Source organism: Phyllobates terribilis, unplaced genomic scaffold, assembly GCF_046119375.1.
Source record: "Phyllobates terribilis strain yellow unplaced genomic scaffold, ASM4611937v1 Scaffold_1__5_contigs__length_1240528914, whole genome shotgun sequence".
Taxonomy (NCBI): domain Eukaryota; kingdom Metazoa; phylum Chordata; class Amphibia; order Anura; family Dendrobatidae; genus Phyllobates; species Phyllobates terribilis.
In genome coordinates, this window is record NW_027362761.1 from 1,213,274,973 (window position 1) to 1,213,296,815 (window position 21,843).

General features: G+C 49.2%; 1 protein-coding gene across 1 annotated transcript in view; it reads right to left on the reverse strand.

Annotated features, from left to right (window-relative positions):
- ZNF638 (zinc finger protein 638) overlaps window positions 1-21,843 on the reverse strand; it is a 45,340-nt gene that overhangs the window by 11,173 nt on the left and 12,324 nt on the right. Inside the window, exons 10-15 of the mRNA XM_073649605.1 lie at window positions 3,515-3,567; window positions 3,305-3,433; window positions 2,477-2,608; window positions 1,009-1,050; window positions 598-735; window positions 159-284 (exon numbers count right to left, since the gene is read on the reverse strand). Coding sequence (XP_073505706.1) covers window positions 159-284; window positions 598-735; window positions 1,009-1,050; window positions 2,477-2,608; window positions 3,305-3,433; window positions 3,515-3,567 — 620 coding nt within the window. The remainder of the gene's footprint in view (window positions 1-158; window positions 285-597; window positions 736-1,008; window positions 1,051-2,476; window positions 2,609-3,304; window positions 3,434-3,514; window positions 3,568-21,843) is intronic.

Sequence of the window (21,843 nt, forward strand, 5' to 3'; positions counted from 1 at the left end):
TGAAGAAAGACCACAAATACTCACAATTCAAGAAAGTGTGTGTAACATTTTACACCCAGACATTAATTATTACTACATAAATATTAAAGTGACTGGTCATACAGCATTAATTATTACTACATAAATATTAAAGTGACTGGTCATAAAGCCCTTCGTACCTCAGCGAGTGCTGTCTGGGAAGGGAGGGAGCATTTTAAGACGTTTTCTCCAATGCTGCACGGATACTGAGACAGGAAACTATGCATGGCTTTGGCCGCTGAGGGGGTATGCAAGTGGACTATTGCCTGTGAATTGGGAAGAAAAAATGTATTTATTTTTATTCTTTTTACACATAACAGATCAAAAATAGAGAAGCTTCAGGAGTCAATAGATGAGGTTTCTAAGCACTGGATGTGTAACACCTTCCTGACACCGTGATTTTGTGTGTCTGCGTGCGTGCGTGCGTGTGTGTGTGTGCGTGATATATATTTTTCTAAGAGCCACAGCTTTTTTTATAGCTGTATAAGTGCGTATTTTTGTGCGACAAATTACCTTGAAGGACAATATTCATTTTGCCAAAACTGATGTCCAGTAAAATGTGAAGTGCTACCTCATTACCTTCTGCTTATTACTGAAGATAACGTGGTGCTCAACTCTCCCAAAGCGAAGCCCCACACGAATAATCTCAAAATCTTCCACATCCTTTTCAGGTAGGTTTGTGAGATGGACGAACTTCTCATATATTGAGGGTGTGATCTAGAGACGGGGGGAAAAAAACCATGTGTGTACAAAGAAAAGTAATATTAGAGGGAACAGAAAGTTGTAAGTGTAAGTTTTCTGGTTTTATATGGATTTTTTTTTATGTTGAAGGTCTCGTCTTAGTGAGTGGGATCGTTGTGGTTCTCCCCCAGAGATGGTGACCTGTCTCCGGGGCATTGATTTCTAGTCACAGATTATTTATAGGTGTAACCAATCCTTAAAAATCAAAAATTGCTACAATTAAAAAAAATAAAAAGTCATTGTATTTACCTTGTAGGAAGACTGCTCTATGAGATCAGCAAAGATGAGGTCCTGTGAGAAGGAAGAAATATAGCAATGAATTGGAATAGGGCAATAGTCAGAGCGAGCACATGGTAAGTAAGACTAGCAATGACGGGTGACTTTTCTTCCTCCTGAGTAATATATAGCAGCAGTGAAGAAGCGCAGGGGATATGAAGACACCCGGCTAAACCTCAGAGAAAGCTTCCAAGAGCTTCTGAAAACTGCAGCAAGCAACCCAGTAAGTGCCACATCGCTGGAATCACATCTCTCTCAGATTAGGGGACAGATTTCCTTTAAGGAACTGAATAACCCCCAAATCAATACATTAGCCTTGGACAACCGGTCTCATTCAGATTTCCCCTTCGAGGACATGACACGGAACTGGAGCGTTTCACTCATATGATCCGTGTGTCTTATCCGCCAGACTTGGAGCGTGTCCCATTTTCATCAGTTCTGCATATCAGACTCGGCCATTAAAAAAAGTCTATGAGGACCCACGAAAATGGAAGTAGTAAGTCACTAAAAGTCAATGGATAAATTAAAGTTCAGACAGTTTAGACCTCTTTCAGTTTTTTAAAAACAGATGAAGAAAAAATCCCACAGATGACACATGGGAGAAGTGGAAAACTGTGTGTGAGGGTAGCCCTGAGACACCGGGGTCCGGCAGCCACCAACGCTGCACACTCTTCTATGCAATAGCGACCCACGAAAGAAAAAAAAATATATATACTAAAATAAAAATATCGGCGCTGTTTCAGGAATGTAGGAGCTCTCAGGTGCCATTATTATGCGAGACCCAGTACCAATATCTCTCAAAACAGCACCGTTGTCAGAGGAGAGTATGTTTATTTCTTTTTAAAATATCATTAAATTTATAAAAAGTTTATTCAATTAGTGGACATCCCCTCTAAATGTGTTACTGCATTATAATAGACACTCTTGCACCCACATGTGTCTCCAGAATAGAGGGTACCTGATCCCCCACTGACTCGTGTCAGGACTGCTGTAGGTGGCTGAACAAGTGTCCAGTCATTGCTCTAGGAATTAGGACTGTCCCAAGTTTGTCAGTGACACCATGGACAGACAACGCCCGCGTCTAGATGTTGAGATTACCTACTGGTAATGGTGCCCCCTGCTGTTCTTGTGGGCCGAGTACATGCACCTAACCTGCATACTGCTGGTGCTCCGTCCGAAAGCACGGACTACTGTGATAGAGTCTGGGCACTAAAAGAAAATCATGCTGTAGAGAACTGGAAAAATTAGGTGGATGCACAGAGGTGGTCGAGACAGTCAGGGAGCGCCACAACCATTACATGACATGCCAGACACAGGAGCGCTGTGTAACCCCTGTATATGGGCAGCTGTTGCATTTGCCCACACACTTTCCATGGTAGGGGTTGGCTACACTATGTACATTACCCCCAGAAGGTCCAGTCATCCATTCGGGTCTGCTTACCTCATTTTTCAGGTCCTTGTACCTTGTCGAAATGCTTATGGACAGCAAATTGCCACCGAGGTAAGTTGGGAAAACGCTATAAAACTTTATCAATGAGTCCACGGATGCCCTGCCGGGCAGCTGTAGGTACGCCTGTCAGGACATAAAGGGGAGAAATGAAGGCACGCCATTCACAGGCTCGTCTCCCCAGTGTTACACAGCACCCTGCCAGCTTTGATTTCACACATTATTGGGGTCCGCAAATCGCAACTTTTAGTAACTTTTTTTGGATCGGAGTATAGATGTCTGCATGGGCATGACTGAGGCATCCCACCCACAGGCCTACACTATTCCCCGGCCACGTGTCCATAACAACTTGGCGCTTCCTGAGGATCACATGATTCACTCTACAGCTAGCCCCGCCCCAACGGGAGTCTTATGAGGGGCGTGGCCAGCAGGTCATCTGGATCTCAGTGTAATTGGCTGAGCTGGATGGGCGTTTCTATGTTTGCAGCCATTCTTGACATATTGATACTTGTTCACAGCTTGTTGCCTTGGAGACCGACCATCGCTGCACCACATATTCTGTTGGTCTCCAAAGCTACAAGCTGTAAACAAAAGCCAAAATGAAGCAGAAACTGCCCTGACAAAACACCGATTCATGGAGATGGGAATAACTCAACAACGCCGGTCAATCATCCACATGGACATCACACTGATGCCCATCACTAATCTGAACCGGGCTTAAATCGGAGAGAGCGGCATATGACAGGGTGAATAAGTAGCAGGGAACACATAGGGAATAGATGAGGAGTGGTAGCACTATGAACAGGAAAGCCATCACTTTACCTCTTTGTGAGTGGCGGCTATAAGGACGTCCGTTACACCGCCAAAGGGTTTGGCCAGTTTGGTGATTTCATCCACGGTGTACTCAGAGGCCGGCAGGTTAGAGATCAGGACGACGCATTTGTCATCATGCTGTAGAGAGAAGGACACGTGTCACCTTCGCGTCACACAGAGACCACCATACACAGAGGAAAGAGAGCGGCCGGCACCTACCATCAGAGGAGGATCTTCCAGCATGTAGTGCTTGACAAAGCCGGGAGGAAGATCTGGAAGAACAACACAAACGAGGGATCAGCTACAAAGAAGAGCAAGTGACGAGGACACACAAACTAACCACATCCATCCTGACGGGAGACTCTGTCCTGATGATAGGCCTTCATTACCAGTAACAAGACACCACTGGGCGACAGGTTATATTGCTTTTTCAGTTACCTGGATGCAGTCAGCAGTGTAAAGTATGGGGGAGTTCACAAGCGGCCTACAGAATGAGCTCTGAATCCTGGTCTCCGTCACCTATCACGACTCCAAGGTCCCACACTCCCCATCTCGCTCTGGCTTTCCTGGAGGGTGGTGTGCCAGCTTGCCATCACTTCTATGTGGCGGCTCAGTCCTGCCGCTCTCCTTCACCTGGCCATGGTGGTGTTACATCCAGTGCCTTCGCTCCTTTTTTGTTCTTCCTTCCCTCTACCCTTCTAGTCCCACAGAGGAAACCTTACACGGTTTTGAATCTGGTCAAAGTAAAAGTGACGACTTCTTTCAGACGTTCAGATTCCCAGTTTGTCATTCCAGAATAACCTCACCGACCTTTCTCTGCCACTAAGGCGGACATTGCCTGCTGGATTCGTTCTGCCATCCTGGTAGCTTTATAAAGCCGAGAACAAGGTTCCAACAAGGGGTCAAGGCTCATTCCACTCAGGCAGTGGGGTCTTCCTGGCCTCTTCGTCATCAAGCAGCTATTTGGCCCCTGTTCACATTTTCGGCCTTCAAACCTCTGCTGCTCATGTCTGTAAGTCTGCCACCTGTGCATCAGCTCACACCTTTGTTAAATTTTTACAAAATCTCCTTTATGGCTTCTACTGATAGTAGCTGGGGTCCGAAGATGCTGCAGGCCGCTGTCTGTTAGGTGGTGGTCATGGTCAGCTGTTTTTCTCCCACATTAGGACATCCCTTGGTTCTGTCCCCCAATGCGATTAAGGCTGTGTGCCCACTATGCGTTTTTTAAGCGTTTCCGCAGCGGCAATTTAGCCGCAGAAAAGCTTAAAAAAACTCGTTAGTAGGTCTGCAATGATAATCCGCATGTGCTATGCATATGCTGCGGAAATTTCAGCTGCGGATTATCATTTCGGAAAAATCCGCAGCACTACCAATTATTTTGCGTGATCGCAGTGTTTTCGCCGCCATTGACTTGCATTGAATCGCTTAATATCCGCATGATTACATGTGCACATGTGGATATTAAGCGATTCAATGTGCGGATGGTACCCGGGTCTGGAGAAGAGGAGACTCTCGTCCAGACCCGGGTACCACAGTACCTGTATATAAAAAAAAAAAAAAAAAAAAAAAAAAGAATTTAAAATAAAAAAATACATTATACTCACCTTCTGATGGCCCCCAGTCTCCATAGTGATGTGTCCTGGCTCTCTGGCAGCTCGCGATGGTCTAAAAGGACCTTCCATGACGCCACTTAGTCATATGACGGGTCACGCGACCGCTGACGTCGGCGGTCGCGTGACCTGTCATATGACTAAATGGCGTCATGGAAGGTCCTTTTACATCACCGCGAGACACTGGGGTGACCGGACGCATCGGATAAGGAGACCGGGGGCCATCGGAAGGGGAGTATAAATGTTTGTTTTTTTTTTTTTTGTTTTTTTTAACTAACTTGGTCACACTATATAAATCCATGCCGGTTGCATGGATTTATATAGTGTGACCAAGTTATCAAGCACTTTCTAAGTGATGCTAAAATCGCTTGGAAAGATCTCGTCAACCCGCATGCGGAAATGCATGTGAAGAACGCTTCATTTCCGCATTTGTACGCATGTACAATCCGCATGTGTTTTTTCTGCCAGGGAGATGCAGAAACGCTCAGGAAAAATCCGGAGCATTTCCGCATTGTGGGCACATAGCCTAATGAGAATATTGTTTTTTTTGTACTTGCCGTAAAATACCTTTCTTGCTCAATACTTTGTGGGGGGGGGGGGACGGGGACACACACCGCTTCCGCCCTATTCCTGGTGTTCTGGCCCAGGGATTAGTTTAATAATAGAGGCCACAGGTTACAAAATCTTCCCTGGGTTCAGGTCATGTTGGTTCCTGATTGAGTTCTGCTGGTTTGGATTTTTTCTTTCTTACCGCCGTGTGTCTGAGGAAAGGGTATAGCCAACACTTCACCTAGTGTGGAGCCTTCTTGTGGCAGGGTGTACAGCCACGCTCATGTGTACCCCAATGTACTGAACGAGAGGGGAATTTTACGGTAAATACAAAAATCTAATATTTTCCCTGACAAGAATTTAGAACAAACATCAAAGTAAAAGAAAAAAAAAAGAAAAAAGGGATTAGCATATCACTATGTTGAGGTGGATCCCTCTTGGAATTTGCTACAAACCAGACAACGCGAGGTCAAGAGGAGAGATTATATACAGTACAGACCAAAAGTTTGGACACACCTCATTTAAAGATTTTTCTGTATTTTCAGGACTATGAAAATTGTACATTCACACTGAAGGCATCAAAACTATGAATTATCACATGTGGAATTATATACTTAACAAAAAAATGTGAAACAACTGAAAATATGTCTTATATTCTAGGTTCTTCAAAGTAGCCACCTTTTGCTTTGATGACTGCTTTGCCCACTCTTGGCATTCTCTTGATGAGCTTCAAGAGGTAGTCACCGGAAATGGTTTTCACTTCACAGGTGTGCCCTGTCAGGTTTAATAAGTGGGATATCTTGCCTTATAAATGGGGTTGGGACCATCAGTTGTGTTGTGCAGAAGTCAGGTGGATACACAGCTGATAGTCCTACTGAATAGACTGTTAGAATTTGTATTATGGCAAGAAAAAGGAGATTTTTGTGTACTCACCGTAAAATCTCTCTTAGCCTCTAATTGGGGGACACAGGACCTTGGGTGTTATGCTGCTGTCCACTAGGAGGCGACACTATGCTAATCTGAAAAGAGATTAAGCGTGGCTCCTCCTCTGCAGTATACACCCCCGGACGGCATCAGCCTTCTCCAGTTTTGTGCAAAAGCAGTAGGAGGAAGGTAACATGTATAATATAACCATGCCTATAAGAAGGCAACTGTGTACGAACTCAAAGGAAAACCAATATGAGAACTCAACATAACGGCCCGGAACGGGCAACAGGGTGGGTGCTGTGTCCCCCAATTAGAGGCTAAGAGAAAGATATTTTACGGTGAGTACACAAAAATCTCCTTTACACGTCTTCCCAGACTCGCATCTGCTGAGGACTGGGTATGCACGCTGTAATGTTTTGTAAACCTGTGTAGGCTAGTCCAGGTGGCTGCCTTACACACTTTTTGTGCCGAGGCCTGGTGCCAAATGGCCCAGGAGGCCCCTACAGCAGGTGTAGAGTGTGCCGTAATACCTGCTGGAAGAGGAGAATTTTTGAGGCAGTAGGTCTCTTGTATGGTGGATTTGATCCACCTAGAAAGGGTAGCCTTGGAGGCTGGCAGGCCCCTGTGGCCACCTTCCGGAAGGAGGAAAAGAGAATCAGACTTCTGGAAGGGCGCAGTCCTAGACACAAAGTAGATAATCAATGCCCTGACAAGGTCAAGCCTATGCAGAGCCTTTTCCACTCTATGAACCGGAACCGGACAGAGGGATGGTAGTGAAATTTCTTTGTTGAGGTGGAAACTGGACACAACCTTCGGGAGGAAGGATGGAACCGTACGGAGGACTACCTTGTCCTGTAAAAAGATCAGGAAGGGCTGTCTGCAAGAGAGTTCTGTGAGTTCAGACACCCAGCGTAGCGAGATGATCGCCACGAGGAAAACCACCTTCTGGGACAGAAGTCGGAGTGGGACTTCCCTAAGGGGTTCAAAGGGTGTTTCCTGTAATGCTGTGAGCACCAGGTTGAGGCCCCACATTTCCAGTGGTCGTCTGTAGGGGGGAACCAATCGGGAAACCCCCTGAAGAAATGTCCTTACTTGCGGCTTGTTAGCAATGCACCTCTGAAAAAGCATTGATAGCTGATACCTGGCTCTTAAGGGAGGCCAGGGACAGTCTGGCCTCCAGACCCGATTGGAGAAAACCAAGTACCCTGGGGAGGGAATAAGGGAGTGGGGTCTGGCCGCGAGACTCGCACCAGGGAGAGAAGGCTTTCCAGGTACAGTAATAAATCTTGGCAGAGGTTGGCTTTCGTGCTCTGATCATGGTTCCAATGACATCTTGCGAAAAACCTGCCTGTGTTAGAACCCAGGTCTCGATGGCCACGCCGTCAAATTGAGGGCCTCTAAGTTCTGGTGGTAGAACGGACCTTGTGACAGAAGATCTGGGCGGTCGGGGAGACGCCAGGGAACGTCTGCTGTGAGCCGTACGATGTCGGCGTACCATGTACGCCTGGGCCAGTCCGGTGCGATTAGTATGGTTGGAACTCCCTCTTGCTTGATTTTCCTCACCACTCTGGAGATCAGGGGGAGAGGTGGAAAAACGTACAGGAGCTGGAACTGAGTCCAGTCCTGAACCAGGGTGTCCGCTCCCAGCGCTCGCGGGTCCCCTGGAGGTATTGAATAGCATTCCAAGGAAGGTCAGAGACTGGCTCGGGGATGGTGAGGACTTCTGCTAGTTGACTAACCAGCCCAGGCAACTCAGAGTGTGGATCGTGATTGAGACACGGAGCTCGCAGTCCTTGAAGGTGGAAGCCTTGACGAGGAGATCGTCCAGGTATGGAATGACCACTATGCCTCTGGAGTGTAGGACGTGCTTGGTGGCTGCCATGAATTTGGTAAACACTCTGGGAGCTGTGGCGAGCCCGAATGGGAGAGCTACAAACTGGTAGTGGTCCTGGTCGATTGTGAACCTGAGAAATTTCTGATGGGCAGGTGCAATTGGTATATGGTGGTATGCATCTTGTATGTCTATGGAGGCGAGAAATTCTCCCTTTTCCATGGATGCAATGATGGACCGAAGGGACTCCATACGGAAGGGACGTACCCGTACATATTTGTTGAGCTGTTTTAGGTCTAGTATGGGCCGTACGCCGCCTCCTTTATTGGGGACTACGAATAAATTGGAGTAGAACCCCTGGAAGCGCTTGGCCGCGGGGACAGGTATTAGGACTCTTGCTTGAAGAAGATAGGAGACCGCTTGGTGGAAGGCGCGAGCTTTGTCTGGCGGTTTTGGGGGAACAGAAATAAAAGTCCGTTTGGTGGATTGGAAGTGAACTCTATTTTGTATCCTGAAGACACTAGTTCCCTGACCCACCTGTCTTCTGTAACAGGCAGCCAGACTTGATAAAGAGTAAAAGTCGGCTGCCTACGGGTGGGGTGTTTTCTGGAATCCGTGAGTCATGATGAGGATAAATTTTGAGATTTTCCTCTTTTAGACTTTGAGAGGCCTGCCTTTGACTGCCAGGTCTTGTCCGACTTTTGTGTCGGCCTCGAGTCGTCCCTGCGTGTGAAGCGGCTGTTATTTTGTGCTGACCGTGAGACGGACCACCCAGAAGACTTCCGAAAGGATCGGAAGAGAGTTTGGTTACGCTTCTTGTAATTGCGCTTGGGTTTCAGTTGGGGAAGAGAGACTCTTACCCACGGTGGCGTTGGATATCATCGTGTCCAACTTTTCACTGAAAAGTCGACCGCTGAGGTATGGAAGAAGATGTGTGAGGGACTTTTTTGAGGCTGCGTCTGCTTTCCATTCCCGCAGCCAGAGGATACGCCGAATCGTGATGGCGTTTGATGCTGTCCCCGCTGCACCTCAGAATCTAGAGCTGCATGAAGCATATAATCTGCTACAACTGCTATTTGAACTGCTTGGTCCGACAACTCAGGAGCAGATGCTTGGAGGCCAGTTTGTAAATTTTGGGCCCAAGCCAGGATGGCCTTGGCTGCACAGACTGAAGCGAATGCGGGAGCCAGGGAGGCCCCTGCGGTTTCGAAAATTGAACGAGCCATGCGTTCTGCCGGTCTGCGGCATCCCTGAGGGTTAAGCTATCTGGCAGGGAAAGGAGTGTCTGTGCTGACAGCCTAGAGACTGGGGGATCCACTGCTGGAGGGTCTGTCCATTTCTTGGTGGTTTCCTGTGGGAAGGAGTATCGCGCCTCCAGAAACTTGCGAACAGCTTTGTAAGGATAGACTTAAACTCTGGGTGGTCAAAGAAGACCTTAGGCCGCTTCAGAGCTCCTTCAAATGAAATTTTGTGTTGTGGTGCTTCCGGGGTCGAATCAGAGATGTCCAGCACCCGATGGATGGACGAGATTATGTCCTCAATTAGCGCTGCATTGCTAGGGGGGATTGGGGTCATGGATCCATCAGTTTCCTTGTCTGCGTCAGAATCGCAGATGCCTTCCGACTCTTGTGTATCACTAAGGAGTCTCCTAGGCAAACCAGAATGGAGGCTCTCTCTGGACGGGTATTGATGCGGGGAACTGTAATGTCTGTCCCTGGTAGGGGACTGTCTAGATGACCTGGAACTACGGTCTCTCTCCCTAGAGGGGGATGACCGTGTGCTATGGGATGACGCAGATGAGTGTGACTCGTCTAGGTCAGGACGCAAGCGGACCCACATGGATGTGCCTGGGTCGGTATGTGTCCAAGTCAGGCTTTCCCTTTGCTGGGTAGGGTTCATAGCCGAGGTATGACTTTGCAGAGCCTGAAGCAATGTGGAGGTTAGGTTATCTATGGACTGTGTCATAGATTGTGACATTTGAGTTACCCATTCCGGCGTGACATTAGACACTGCAGGATTGGTAGGGGCTATTTGGGATTCTGGCACAGTAGTCTGAATGCAATCCTGGCAGTGCGGATAGGTGCTGCAGCTAGGAAGCGTATTACTGCAGGTTGTACAGATTGCGTAGAAGCAGTCCTGCCTGGTTTTCTTAGACTTTGAGCCCGGCATATTGCTCTGGAGTGGCTATGCAAGTGGGCTGACTGTGCAGAGAATATAAAAGTAATAGATTCACAGCTGTGGTGGAACTCGAGCTGCGAGCTTACCCCACCAATGTGCCCCTAGGAACAGTGCCGAATATCCGTGGTCCTGTGCAGGTAATGGCCGCAGGAGCTGAAGGAGAGAAGGGGCGGAGAGCTGCAAAAAGCGGCAATTAGCATGGAGAAGCGCGCCCTTGTAGTCTAGATCCGCCCCCTCATATTCGTCATCCGGGGGGCGCGGAGAGTGGGAGGCAGCTTCGGCTAGGCTGGGGTAGGATAGCGGTGAGGATATGACTGGAAGGGGGGCCCTGAAAAGAGTCCCCCTGAGGCGCTAGAGGTGATGCCTCCTATGCGACACTTAGCACAAACTGGAGAAGGCTGATGCCATCCGGGGGTGTATACTGCAGAGGAGGAGCCACGCTTATTCTCTTTTCAAATTAGCATAGTGTCGCCTCCTAGTGGACAGCAGCATAACACCCAAGATCCTGTGTCCCCCAATGAGGCGACAGAGTAAAAGCAGCTAAGTAAAGAAAAACGAGTGGCCATCATTACTTTAGGAAATGAAGGTCAGTCAGTGCGAAAAATTGGGCAAACTTTGAAAGTGTCCCCAAGTGCAGTTGCAAAAACCATCACGCGCTACAAAGAAACTGGCGCACATGAGAACCGCCCCAGGAAAGGAAGACCAAGAGTCACCTCTGCTTCTGAGGATAAGTTTATCCGAGTCACCAGCCTCAGAAATCGCAGGCTAACAGCAGCTCAGATTAGAGACCAGGTCAATGCCACACAGAGTTCTAGCAGCAGACACATCTCTTCAACAACTGTTAAGAGGAGACTTTGTGCAGCAGGCCTTCATGGTAAAATAGCTGCTAGGAAACCACTGCTAAGGACAGGCAACAAGCAGAAGAGACTTGTTTGGGCTAAAGAACACAAGGAATGGACATTAGACCAGTGGAAATCTGTGCTTTCGTCTGATGAGTCCAAATTTGAGATCTTTGGTTCCAACAACCGTGCATTTGTGCAACGCAGAAAAGGTGAACGGATGGAGTCTACATGCCTGGTTGACACCGTGGAAGCATGGAGGAGGAGGTGTGATGGTGTGGGGGGGCTTTGCTGGTGACACTGTTGGGGATTTATTCAAAATTGAAGGCATACTGAACCAGCATGGCTACCATAGCATCTTGCAGCGGCATGCTATTCCATCCGATTTGCGTTTAGTTGGACCACCATTTATTTTTCAACAGGACAATGACCCCAAACACCTCCAGGCTGTGTAAGGGCTATTTGACCAAGCAGGAGAGTGATGGGGTGCTACGCCAGATGACCTGGCCTCCACAGTCACCAGACCAGAACCCAATAGAGATGGTTTGGGGTGAGCTGGACCGCAGAGTGAAGGCAAAAGGGCCAACAAGTGCTAAGCATCTCTGGGAACTCCTTCAAGATTGTTGGAAGACCATTTCCGGTGACTACCTCTTGAAGCTCATCAAGAGAATGCCAAGAGTGTGCAAAGCAGTCATCAAAGCAAAAGGTGGCTACTTTGAAGAACCTAGAATATAAGACATATTTTCAGTTGTTTCACACTTTTTTGTTAAGTATATAATTCCACATGTGTTAATTCATAGTTTTGATGCCTTCAGTGTGAATGTACAATTTTCAGTCATGAAAATACAGAAAAATCTTTAAATGAGGTGTGTCCAAACTTTTGGTCTGTACTTATATATATATATAGTTATTTATTTTCCAGACTATAAGACGCACTTTTTTTCTCCAAAACTTTGGAGGAAGTGGGGGGTGCGTCTTATAGTCCGGCTATACGGTTGTGGATCGTTGTCCGGCTACGGACGATGAGGGGGGGTTGGCAGCGGGTAACAGGAGGCAGGAGCCATCTGCTGCAGCTCACATTGTGCCCGCTGCTAAAGAAAATGAATACTCACTGCTCTCCAGACCCATAGTCCCTTCCACCTCTATGCACTGAAGTTGGCGGTGGGAGGGACTATGGGCATGGGGAGAAGTGAATATTCATGCTCTTTAACTCCTTTACAGCCTGGGACGTATTAGTACACACCAGGCTGTCACCCCCTGTTCAGCGCGGGCTCCTGCGCTGAGCCCGCACTGAACCGGGCACATGTCAGCTGATTATTACAGCTGACATGTTCCCGCAACAGCCGCGGGTGGAATCACGATCCACCCGCGACTGTTAACATGTTAAATGCCGCTGTCAATCTCTGACAGCGGCATTTAACATCGCCGTGCCGGAAGCGCGTCACTTACCCCGCACATTGGTGACCCCGTCACGTGATCGCGGGTCACCGATGAGTGGGCATGACAACCCTGTGTCTGCAGCAGACTCCAGTGGTTGTCATGTGCTGATCGTTATGAGCGCCACCTACTGGTCGGCGCTCATAGCACAGGACCATTTCTGCTACATAGAGGTGATCTGCTGTAGCAGACAGTTGCTGCTTCTAGTCTCCTAGACTATTGACGCAAGCAAAAAGTGAAAAAGGAGATGTTTGTGTACTCACCGTAAAATAGCTTTCTCTTAGCCTCTAATTGGGGGACACAGGACCGTGGGTGTTATGCTGGTGTCCACTAGGAGGCGACACTATGCATAATCTGAAAAAGATTAAGCGTGGCTCCTCCTCTGCACTATACACCCCTGGACGGCATCAGCCTTCACCAGTTTTGTGCAAAAGCAGTAGGAGGAAGGTAACATGGATAACATGACCATGCCCATGCCCATAAGAAGGCAACTATGTACGAGCTCAAGAGAAAAACAATATGAGAACTCAACATAACGGCCTGGAACGGGCAACAGGGTGGGAGCTGTGTCCCCCAATTAGAGGCTAAGAGAAAGATTTTACGGTGATTACACAAAAATCTCCTTTACTCTGTCGCCTCATTGGGGAACACAGGATCGTGGGACGTCCCAAAGCAGTCCCTGGGTGGGAAGCAATGGACAAATATTGTGTAGACAGGCCCCTACAATTGGGGCACCGCCGCCAGCAGGATACGTCTACCCAGGCTCGCGTCTGCTGAGGACTGGGTATGAACGCTGTAGTGTTTGGTAAACGTGTGTAGGCTAGAACAGGTGGCTGCCTTACACACTTGTTGTGCCGAAGCCTGGTGCCGAATGGCCCAGGAGGCCCCTACCGCACGTGTAGAGTGTGCCGTAGTACCTGCTGGAAGAGGAGAATTTTTGAGGCGGTAGGCCTCTTGTATGGTGGATTTGATCCACCTGGCAAGGGTAGCTTTGGAAGTTGGCAGACCCTTGCGGCCGCCTTCCAGAAGAAGGAAAAAAGAGAATCAGACTTCCGGAAGGGCGCAGTCCTAGACACATAGATACGCAGTGCCCTGACAAGGTCAAGCGTATGCAGAGCCTTCTCCACTCTATGAACCGGGACCGGACAGAGAGATGGTAGTGAAATTTCCTCATTGAGGTGGAAGTTGGAGACAACCTTCGGAAGGAAGGATGGGACCTACAGAGAACTACCTTGTCCTGGTAAAAATCCAGGAAGGGCCGTCTGCAGGAGAGTGCAGTTAGTTCAGACACCCTGCGTAGCGAGGTGATTGCCAGGAGAAAAAACACTTTCTGGGATAGAAGACGGAGTGGGACTTCCCTAAGGGGTTCAAAGGGTGTTTCCTGTAATGCTGTGAGCACCAGGTTGAGGCCCCACATTTCCAGTGGTCGTCTGTAGGGGGGAACCAATCGGGAAACCCCCTGAAGAAATGTCCTTACTTGCGGCTTGTTAGCAATGCACCTCTGAAAAAGCATTGATAGCTGATACCTGGCTCTTAAGGGAGGCCAGGGACAGTCTGGCCTCCAGACCCGATTGGAGAAAACCAAGTACCCTGGGGAGGGAATAAGGGAGTGGGGTCTGGCCAGGAGAGTCGCACCTGGTAAAGAAGGCTTTCCAGGTACGGTAATAAATCTTAGCAGAGGTTGGCTTCCGTGCTCTGATCATGGTTCCAATGACGTCCGGCGAAAACCCTGACTGGGTTAGAACCCAGGTCTCGATGGCCACCCGTCTTCAACTAGCGCTGTATTGCTAGGGGGGATTCCTTGTCAGAATAGGAATCACCGATGTCTTCCGAATTCTGTGCATCGCTAAGGCGTCTCCTGCTGGATGAACCGAGGCGGAGGCCTTCTCTGGTCGGGGATCGCTGCAGGAGATCTGTATTGTCTGTCCCTGTTAGGGGACGGTCTAAATGACCTGGGATTATGGTGTCTCTCCCTAGAAGGGGATGACCGTGTTATGGGATGACGCAGATGAACGTGACCTGTGGGTCCGCTTACGACCTGGCTTGGACGTGGATGTGCCCTGGTCGTCATCTCCGCGAGTCGAGCTCTCCCTTTGCTGGCTAGCGTTCATAGCCGAGGCTTGACGCTGCAGAGCCTGAAGTAATGTGGAGGTTAGGTTATCTATAGACTGCGTCATAGATGCAACATCTGAGTGACCCATTGCTGCGTGGCATTAGACCTGAAGCATTGGCAGGGGCTTCTTAGGGCTCTGACACAGTAGTCTGGATCCCAAAGCCAGTGCACTAACTACTAAGCTATCAACTTCGTGCTGCCACTGGGGAGAGTATTACTGCAGGCTGTACTGAGTGCATAATAGCAGTCCTGCCTGGTTCTCTTGGCCCTTGTATAGTGCTGCAGAGGGCCCTACTATGCAGAGGAGCTTATAAGTAATAATGGATCCACAGCCGAGGAGGAACTCGAGCAGTGATCCTACCCCACCAGTGTGTCACTAGATTCAGCGCTAAAGATCCACAGTCCTGTGCCTCCCCGGAGACTGGCAGGCCTGGTCTGTATCTGCCGACCGGTAGTTGCAGGGTTAACCATTATCCTGCAGCAGGTAATGGGCGCCGGAGCTTGAGGAAGAAGGGGGGCGGAGCACTGCAAAGAGCGGCAGTTGCTAAGGGGAAGCGCGCCTTTGCAGTCGGGATCCGCCCCCTGTATGACACTGTGGAGTGTCATATTCATCATCCGGCGGGGCGGGCGGAGAGTAGGAGGCGGCTTCGGCTAGGCCGAAGCCACGGTGTAAATTAGTTTGCTGATGCCCAAAAGGGCTCCAGGCTGGCGCGGAAGTCCGGGGGAGGGTCGGGTATGAAAATGCAAAAACGGAAAATCCCAGGGTTGCGAAGGGGTTAGTATCGAGCACACTGTTAGCCACAGCTGCTCGGCGATCTAATGTTCCCGCTACAAAAGAGCGTGCATATTCACTGTTCTCCACACCCATAGTCCCAGGTGTGGGGAGCAGTAAATATTCCGGCAGCTGACCTGAGAGTATGAGGGTGCATGTGTGTGACGGCATGCGCTGCTCACATGCTGAGATCAGCTGCTGGCAGCAGAACAGGACGCAATGCTGGAGCAGAGGGGAGGTGAGTAGAATTGTCGGGGTAAAAGAGAATATATATATTTGTAACTTTTATACTTTTGTAACTTTTATACGCTTTTTTGCTAATGTACTAACCACCATTTTGTGTCTTATAACAATAAGCTTTCCTTGCTACGTAATACTCAAATCGAAACTTAAACTAAGACAGTTCCAGTGTTGCCAAGACTTATTTCAGAGAAACGAAACAAGATTATAAACTGACGGCTGCAATATCTGCCCAGAGACTGAGATAAGGAGATGTGGACCAATCAGGAGTGGCCAGACACTGGACTTTCATGGCTTACCCCGCTCCGGACAACCCCTATCCCCTCCCCATTATGTAGTGTATTTAGGTTTGTGTATGTAGGAATAAACACAGAACATTGCTTAGAACGTTGTCTGTAGTAGTCTTTTGAGCATGCTCTGAGTTTGAACCAGCTTGTTGCCTGACTCATTCTTTGAATGGTTGACCCATGCTCATAGCCTTAATTTGGAGTGACTGGAGGACGAGTGGAATGTCATCACGACCCTCACAAATGGCGCTCAACGTGCGGCGTGGCTAGCGGTACGCCGCCCTCCCGGACCCATATCGCTGATTTCCCTGGGGGTGACCGCGGTGGCTGAATTTGAGGCCTGATCAACCTCCATCGAACACGGTAAGTTGAGATGTATTTTATATGTCTCACTTGCCTGTGTGTCAGCCGCAGCGGTTCCTGTTGGGTTGTCAGGTTGGATCTGGGTGGGTGATCGGTCGAGTGGTGAGACCTCAGGCGTCCCGCACCACGTCCTGAACCAGCAAGTGTTAAAACGAGTGACGTCGCATGCCTGCGCGCGCTCGTGTGCACACCACCTCCTCCTCCCCCGGTCACTGTACTTTTCTTAGATAGCTGCCTCCCGTAACTGATAGTCGAGGTTTCAAAGCATTCCTGAATTGTAGTGTAAGGGAGAAAGAATCTGTGACGAATTGAGGAGTGCTCTTCGTCTAACACAGAGACTGCTGTAAAGTCAAGGTTAGGAAACAGTGTATTGAGGTGTCTCTACACTGTCGGGTGGTGCCGTGGTAGGAAAGGAGATAGATTGAGGTGTCTCTCTATCTCATCAGTGTATTGAGGTGTCTCTACACTGACGGGTGGTGACCTGTAGTCAGGGTGCCGTGGTGAGTCGCACTGTAAAGTCGCCATTCAAGGCTAGGAAAGGAGTTAGATTGAGGTGTCTCTATCTCATCAGTGTATTGAGGTGTGCTCTACACTGAGGAGTGGCGACCTGTGGACTGCACCAGTGATCTGAGTCGCGACAGATCATTGCATTCTATAAGAAAATGTTGCGTATATTCAAATTTGAAAGATCTCGTAAGTTGCGGAATGCTGCTGTGGGAGTTAAGCCAATTAGTGGAGTTACGGGAAGGCAAGAAGAATGTTAGGAATTTGTATAATATGATAACCTTATCCAGTAGAGGCAGGCTTTAGTTTTCAGTGTAGAAAGAATGTGTTACAAAGAAATTGGGAAAGCTGGGTGAGGACTTCTGCACCAGGCTCAGGCACATCTTAGAGTAGATGGTGCAGGGGGGAACAGAGAATGCTGAGCCTTTGTTCGGATACATGAAAGCTGCAGAATGTGATTTGTTATGTGACCCTAAATTGGCCGTAACCCCGTTGATGCCTGTCACTACACCTTTCCCTGCCCCCAAGAACAATCCCACCCCCACTCCCCCCTCCTTCCTCCAACGGCCATCTTACTACACCTTTCCCTGCCCCCAAGAACAATCCCACTTCCACTCTAACTCCTCCCTCCCACGGCCATCTTGCTACACCTCTTACTTGTTGTGGGAGGCCCGGAAAGCCCCAATCCGGCCTATATCCACTACTAGATCCGTCCGGTGCATATTACCAGCCACCAGCACAGGTGGAAAAGCCCGCAGTCCCAGAGCACCCATCTGAAACTAATGTGACACCCTCTGCTCCAGTCCACGATGCTGAGACGCTTCCCCTGTTTCCTATGGGAGTCACCCACAACCCTGGGGATATCCTCAACTCCCCAGAATTTCAGGCCAGACTGCTCTCCCTCCGCCAACATACTGTTACTCAAGACGATACGGAGCCAGATGAGGGATGGGCTCAAGATACTCCAGCCCCCCCCCCCCCCCCTTTACCCCATACGTCTCCTATGGCATCCTCCACCCCACATTCATTACCCATACTCCGGCCCTTGCTCCAAGCAACTGCTGAAAGAGCACCACCCCCCAGCCCCTCAGAAGTCTGGGACCCCTGCCACTCCCGGAATCTAGTAGACCCATCAGGACGCCCTGTCACTCTGTCAATAGGCTATGGTGACATCCTTACACATCGGGTGGGGGCCATAATCAACCCTGCAAACACCCTATGACCCATGCTGGAGGATTGGCTCGTAAAATTGTTTTTGCTGCTGGTTCTACTCTGGCTGCAGAATGCCAGGCTCACTTAGCCGAAAACGGAGAGCTTTCAAAAGGCCATGGATTCCACAAAAGCAGGACCCCTTAGTACGTATGAATCCGGCCTAGAATACATGAAACAGTTAAAAGCCTGGGCTCAGGATCGCTTGTCAGATCAAGCTGGGTCTGTATAAGATGTTCAACAAGACCCTGATGAATCTGTGGAAAGATATGCTGCAAGACTCAGCATGCATTTTGAGGATCTCGGATACAGTCCTCACGTCAAGACGCAGGCCGCCCTGTTGGTTCAGGCCCTAGTAGATGGCCTACAAGACGCTCTCAGAGATGAAGTCCTGAGAGTACGGCCCGAGATTCGTTCTTCTTCTATCAACGACGCGGTGGACATCGTTAAAGCTTTCCAAAAATCAATGCTAAAAATGGAAAAGGATACTAAGCCAAAGAAGAAAACCGCTCCTGCCATGGTATATCAAGCTCAAGAAAGCTACACACCCCCTGGCAACCAACATGGAATCAAGTGGGTAATGGTTAAAGGCACAGGTGATGATACTCCTCCCACATATAGAAAACAAGACAGAAGAGATGACAAGGGACCATCTAGAAACAGAAGACAATCTCGTGATTCTGGAGGACGAATGTTGTGTTGGAAGTGTGGTAGCCTTGACCACATCCTCAGAGACTGTCCAACCCGCAGACAGTACCATGACCGGTCGTTCCGTGACGGTCCATACAACCATGGACCTTCCCGTGAACCATCTCATCCACGCCAATGACGGCTCGGTCAACCAGTGTCCACTTTCCCGGCTACGCATCTCACGGCCGCCTGTGGGACTGTCACTTTACAGGTGGACCATCAACCACTGGAGTTCCTGGTGGACACTGGGGCGGCCACATCTGTCATTTCCTCTGCACAGCTCCCTCCTTCTGTATCCCTATCACCGGATACCCTCACCTGTGTTGGGGTGGAAGGCCAACATATTTCCTCTCCACTCACAGTCCCTGTGTCTGCAGGACCGTTCACCGGAGTACTCACAAGATTCTTGGTCTCTGAAACTTGCCCTGTCAATCTGTTGGGAGCCGATCTCTTAGAGCGGATGAAGGCAACAATTACCTTCGGAAACCATGGTATGGAGCTTCTTTTGCGGGACCCTCATTCCGAACAAGGGACTGAAGACCGCTGTGTTCTTAAAGCCTTCCCTCTCATGATGATGACCATACAACCTCACTCTCTGTGGTCCAGTGGGCCAGAGGACGTCGGCCTCCTGCAGGTTCCCCCGGTCCGAGTACACCTCAAGCCTGGACACAGGTACCCACGGTTGCCACAATACCCCCTCAAGGCTGCACAAGAACAAAGCTTGGGTACCCAAATCGCTTCGCTCCTGGAATCAGGAGTCCTTGTCAGATGTGTATCTCCATGCAATACACCCCTCTTTCCTGTAAAAAAGAAAATCGTTCCGGGAGAGCCTCCAAGATACCGGTTGGTTCAGGATCTCAGAGCCGTCAATGCAGCTACCATTTTAGAAACTCCAGTGGTACCCAACCCAAACACCCTCTTGTCTCCGGTGCCTCCAACGGCCACCTTGTTTACGGTGTTAGATCTGGCCAACGCCTTCTTCAGTATACCCTTACATGAAGATTCGTGGTTTCTTTTTGCCTTCACCTTTCAAGGAGCACAGCTTACATGGACCAGGACTCCGCAAAGAGCCCAGAACTCTCCTAACCAATTCACTCATTCTATGAAGTCTATTCTGGAGCCATGGGTTCAAGAGAACCCTCAGGTCACCCTTCTACAGTATGTGGATGATCTTTTACTCTGTGGCACTGAAGAAAATTTGCCAGAGATGTCAGCATCCCTATTCTGGTTTCTTCACTCAGCTAACTGTAAAGTCTCGAAAGGCGAAGTCCAATGGTGTCTGCCCAAGGTCATTTTCCTCGGACATTGTATATCACAAGGTGCTAGACATCTGACTGAAGAATGAAAACAAGCCATCATGGATATCACCTTCCCAACCACCTACTCCGCTATGCAGACTTTCCTTGGCCTCATCACTTACTGCAGGCAATGGATCCCTGATGCCTCAAAGCTCATGCAACCTCTGTACGACTGTCTCATGGATGAAGGCTCAGTTTGGCTTCATGCTGAAGATCCACGTGTTTCTCATCAACACAGACTATGTTTTGACCGCCTTAAACAGGCTGTTGTCTCTGCCCCGGCCTTGGGCTTACCAGACTATACTCAGCCATTTCACCTTTTTGTCTCGGAATCGGAAGGTCATGCCTCTGGAGTTCTAGCACAACGCTATGATCATAAGTATCGGCCTTTGGGCTACTACTCAGCCCGCCTGGACCCTGTCGCCCGAACTGCCCCCACGTGCCTTAAGGCGGTCCACGCTGCTCACATCCTCCTTGACAAGTCAGCTGATATCGTCCTTGGACATGATCTAGTTATACAGGCCGGCCATGATCTCTCAGCTGTTCTGCAACAAACATCTCCGAAACATCTAACCAACCAAAGACACCTGCGGCTGCAGTGTTCCCTATTGTTGCCCTCCAATATAACATTTACCAGATGTCTGACTATCAATCCTGCCACTTTGCTTCCACCTTCTAGGGGGGAAGGTGAAGAGGGTGAAGGTCCATTGGTGGAACCTCATGATTGTATAAAAATTTTGCAGGAAGAGACTTCTGCTCCAGAGAATATGGTGGCACATCCGCTCGCAGACCCTCAAGGGAAGTTCCACACGGGATATGCTGTCACAACGGACCTAAACAGTCCTCAAGGCTGAAGCTCTACCACCATACATGTCTGCACAAGAAGCTGAACTTGTGGCTCTCACAGAGGCCTGCCACCTGGCAGCAGGAACAACGGCGAATATATATACCGATTCCAGGTATGGACATGGAATTTGCAACGATTTTGGACTCTTATGGAAGTCTAGAGGATTCATCACAGCTGCAGGTACACCAGTGAAACATGCCTCATGGATTAAGGCCCTAATGAAGGCCCTGGAACTACCCATTCAGGTTGCTGTTATCAAGGTCAAGGCTCATGGAAGACTAGAATCCAGAGAAGCCAGGGGCAACCACCTAGCTGACCAAGCAGCCAAGACTGCGGCAGTGGAGAATGTGTCATCAAAGTGGCAGGAAAAGGAAGAAGAGATGGGGGAGACCCTGCAAACCGTAGCTGTGACGCTCACTAGAGCAAGAGCCAAAGAACAGCCGGCGGAAGACCATACAAGTCCAGCGGAGACACAAGTGGAATCCAGGGGGGTCAGGATGCCTGAAGAAAAATTGTGTGAGGAACAAAGGAAGACCCCCCACTGAAGAAGTCAAGCAATGGAAAGCGGCAGGAGCTGTGCTGGCAGGTCGCAAAGATTCAAAGGTCAACTCGACTCTTTACCAAGTGGATGGGAAGCCTTGCTTGCCTAGACGCATGTACTCAGCTGTGGCAGCATGGGCTCACGGGCCTACACACAGAGGAAAGAATCAAGCCTTGGCATGTATCAAGAAACTGTACTTTGCACCCGGAATCTCTTCCACTGTGACTGCGTACTCAAAATCCTGCTCTGTCTGCGCTACCTGCAACCCAACGTGTACGGCACGGGTCCCTCTCCAACACCTGGCTAAACCAGA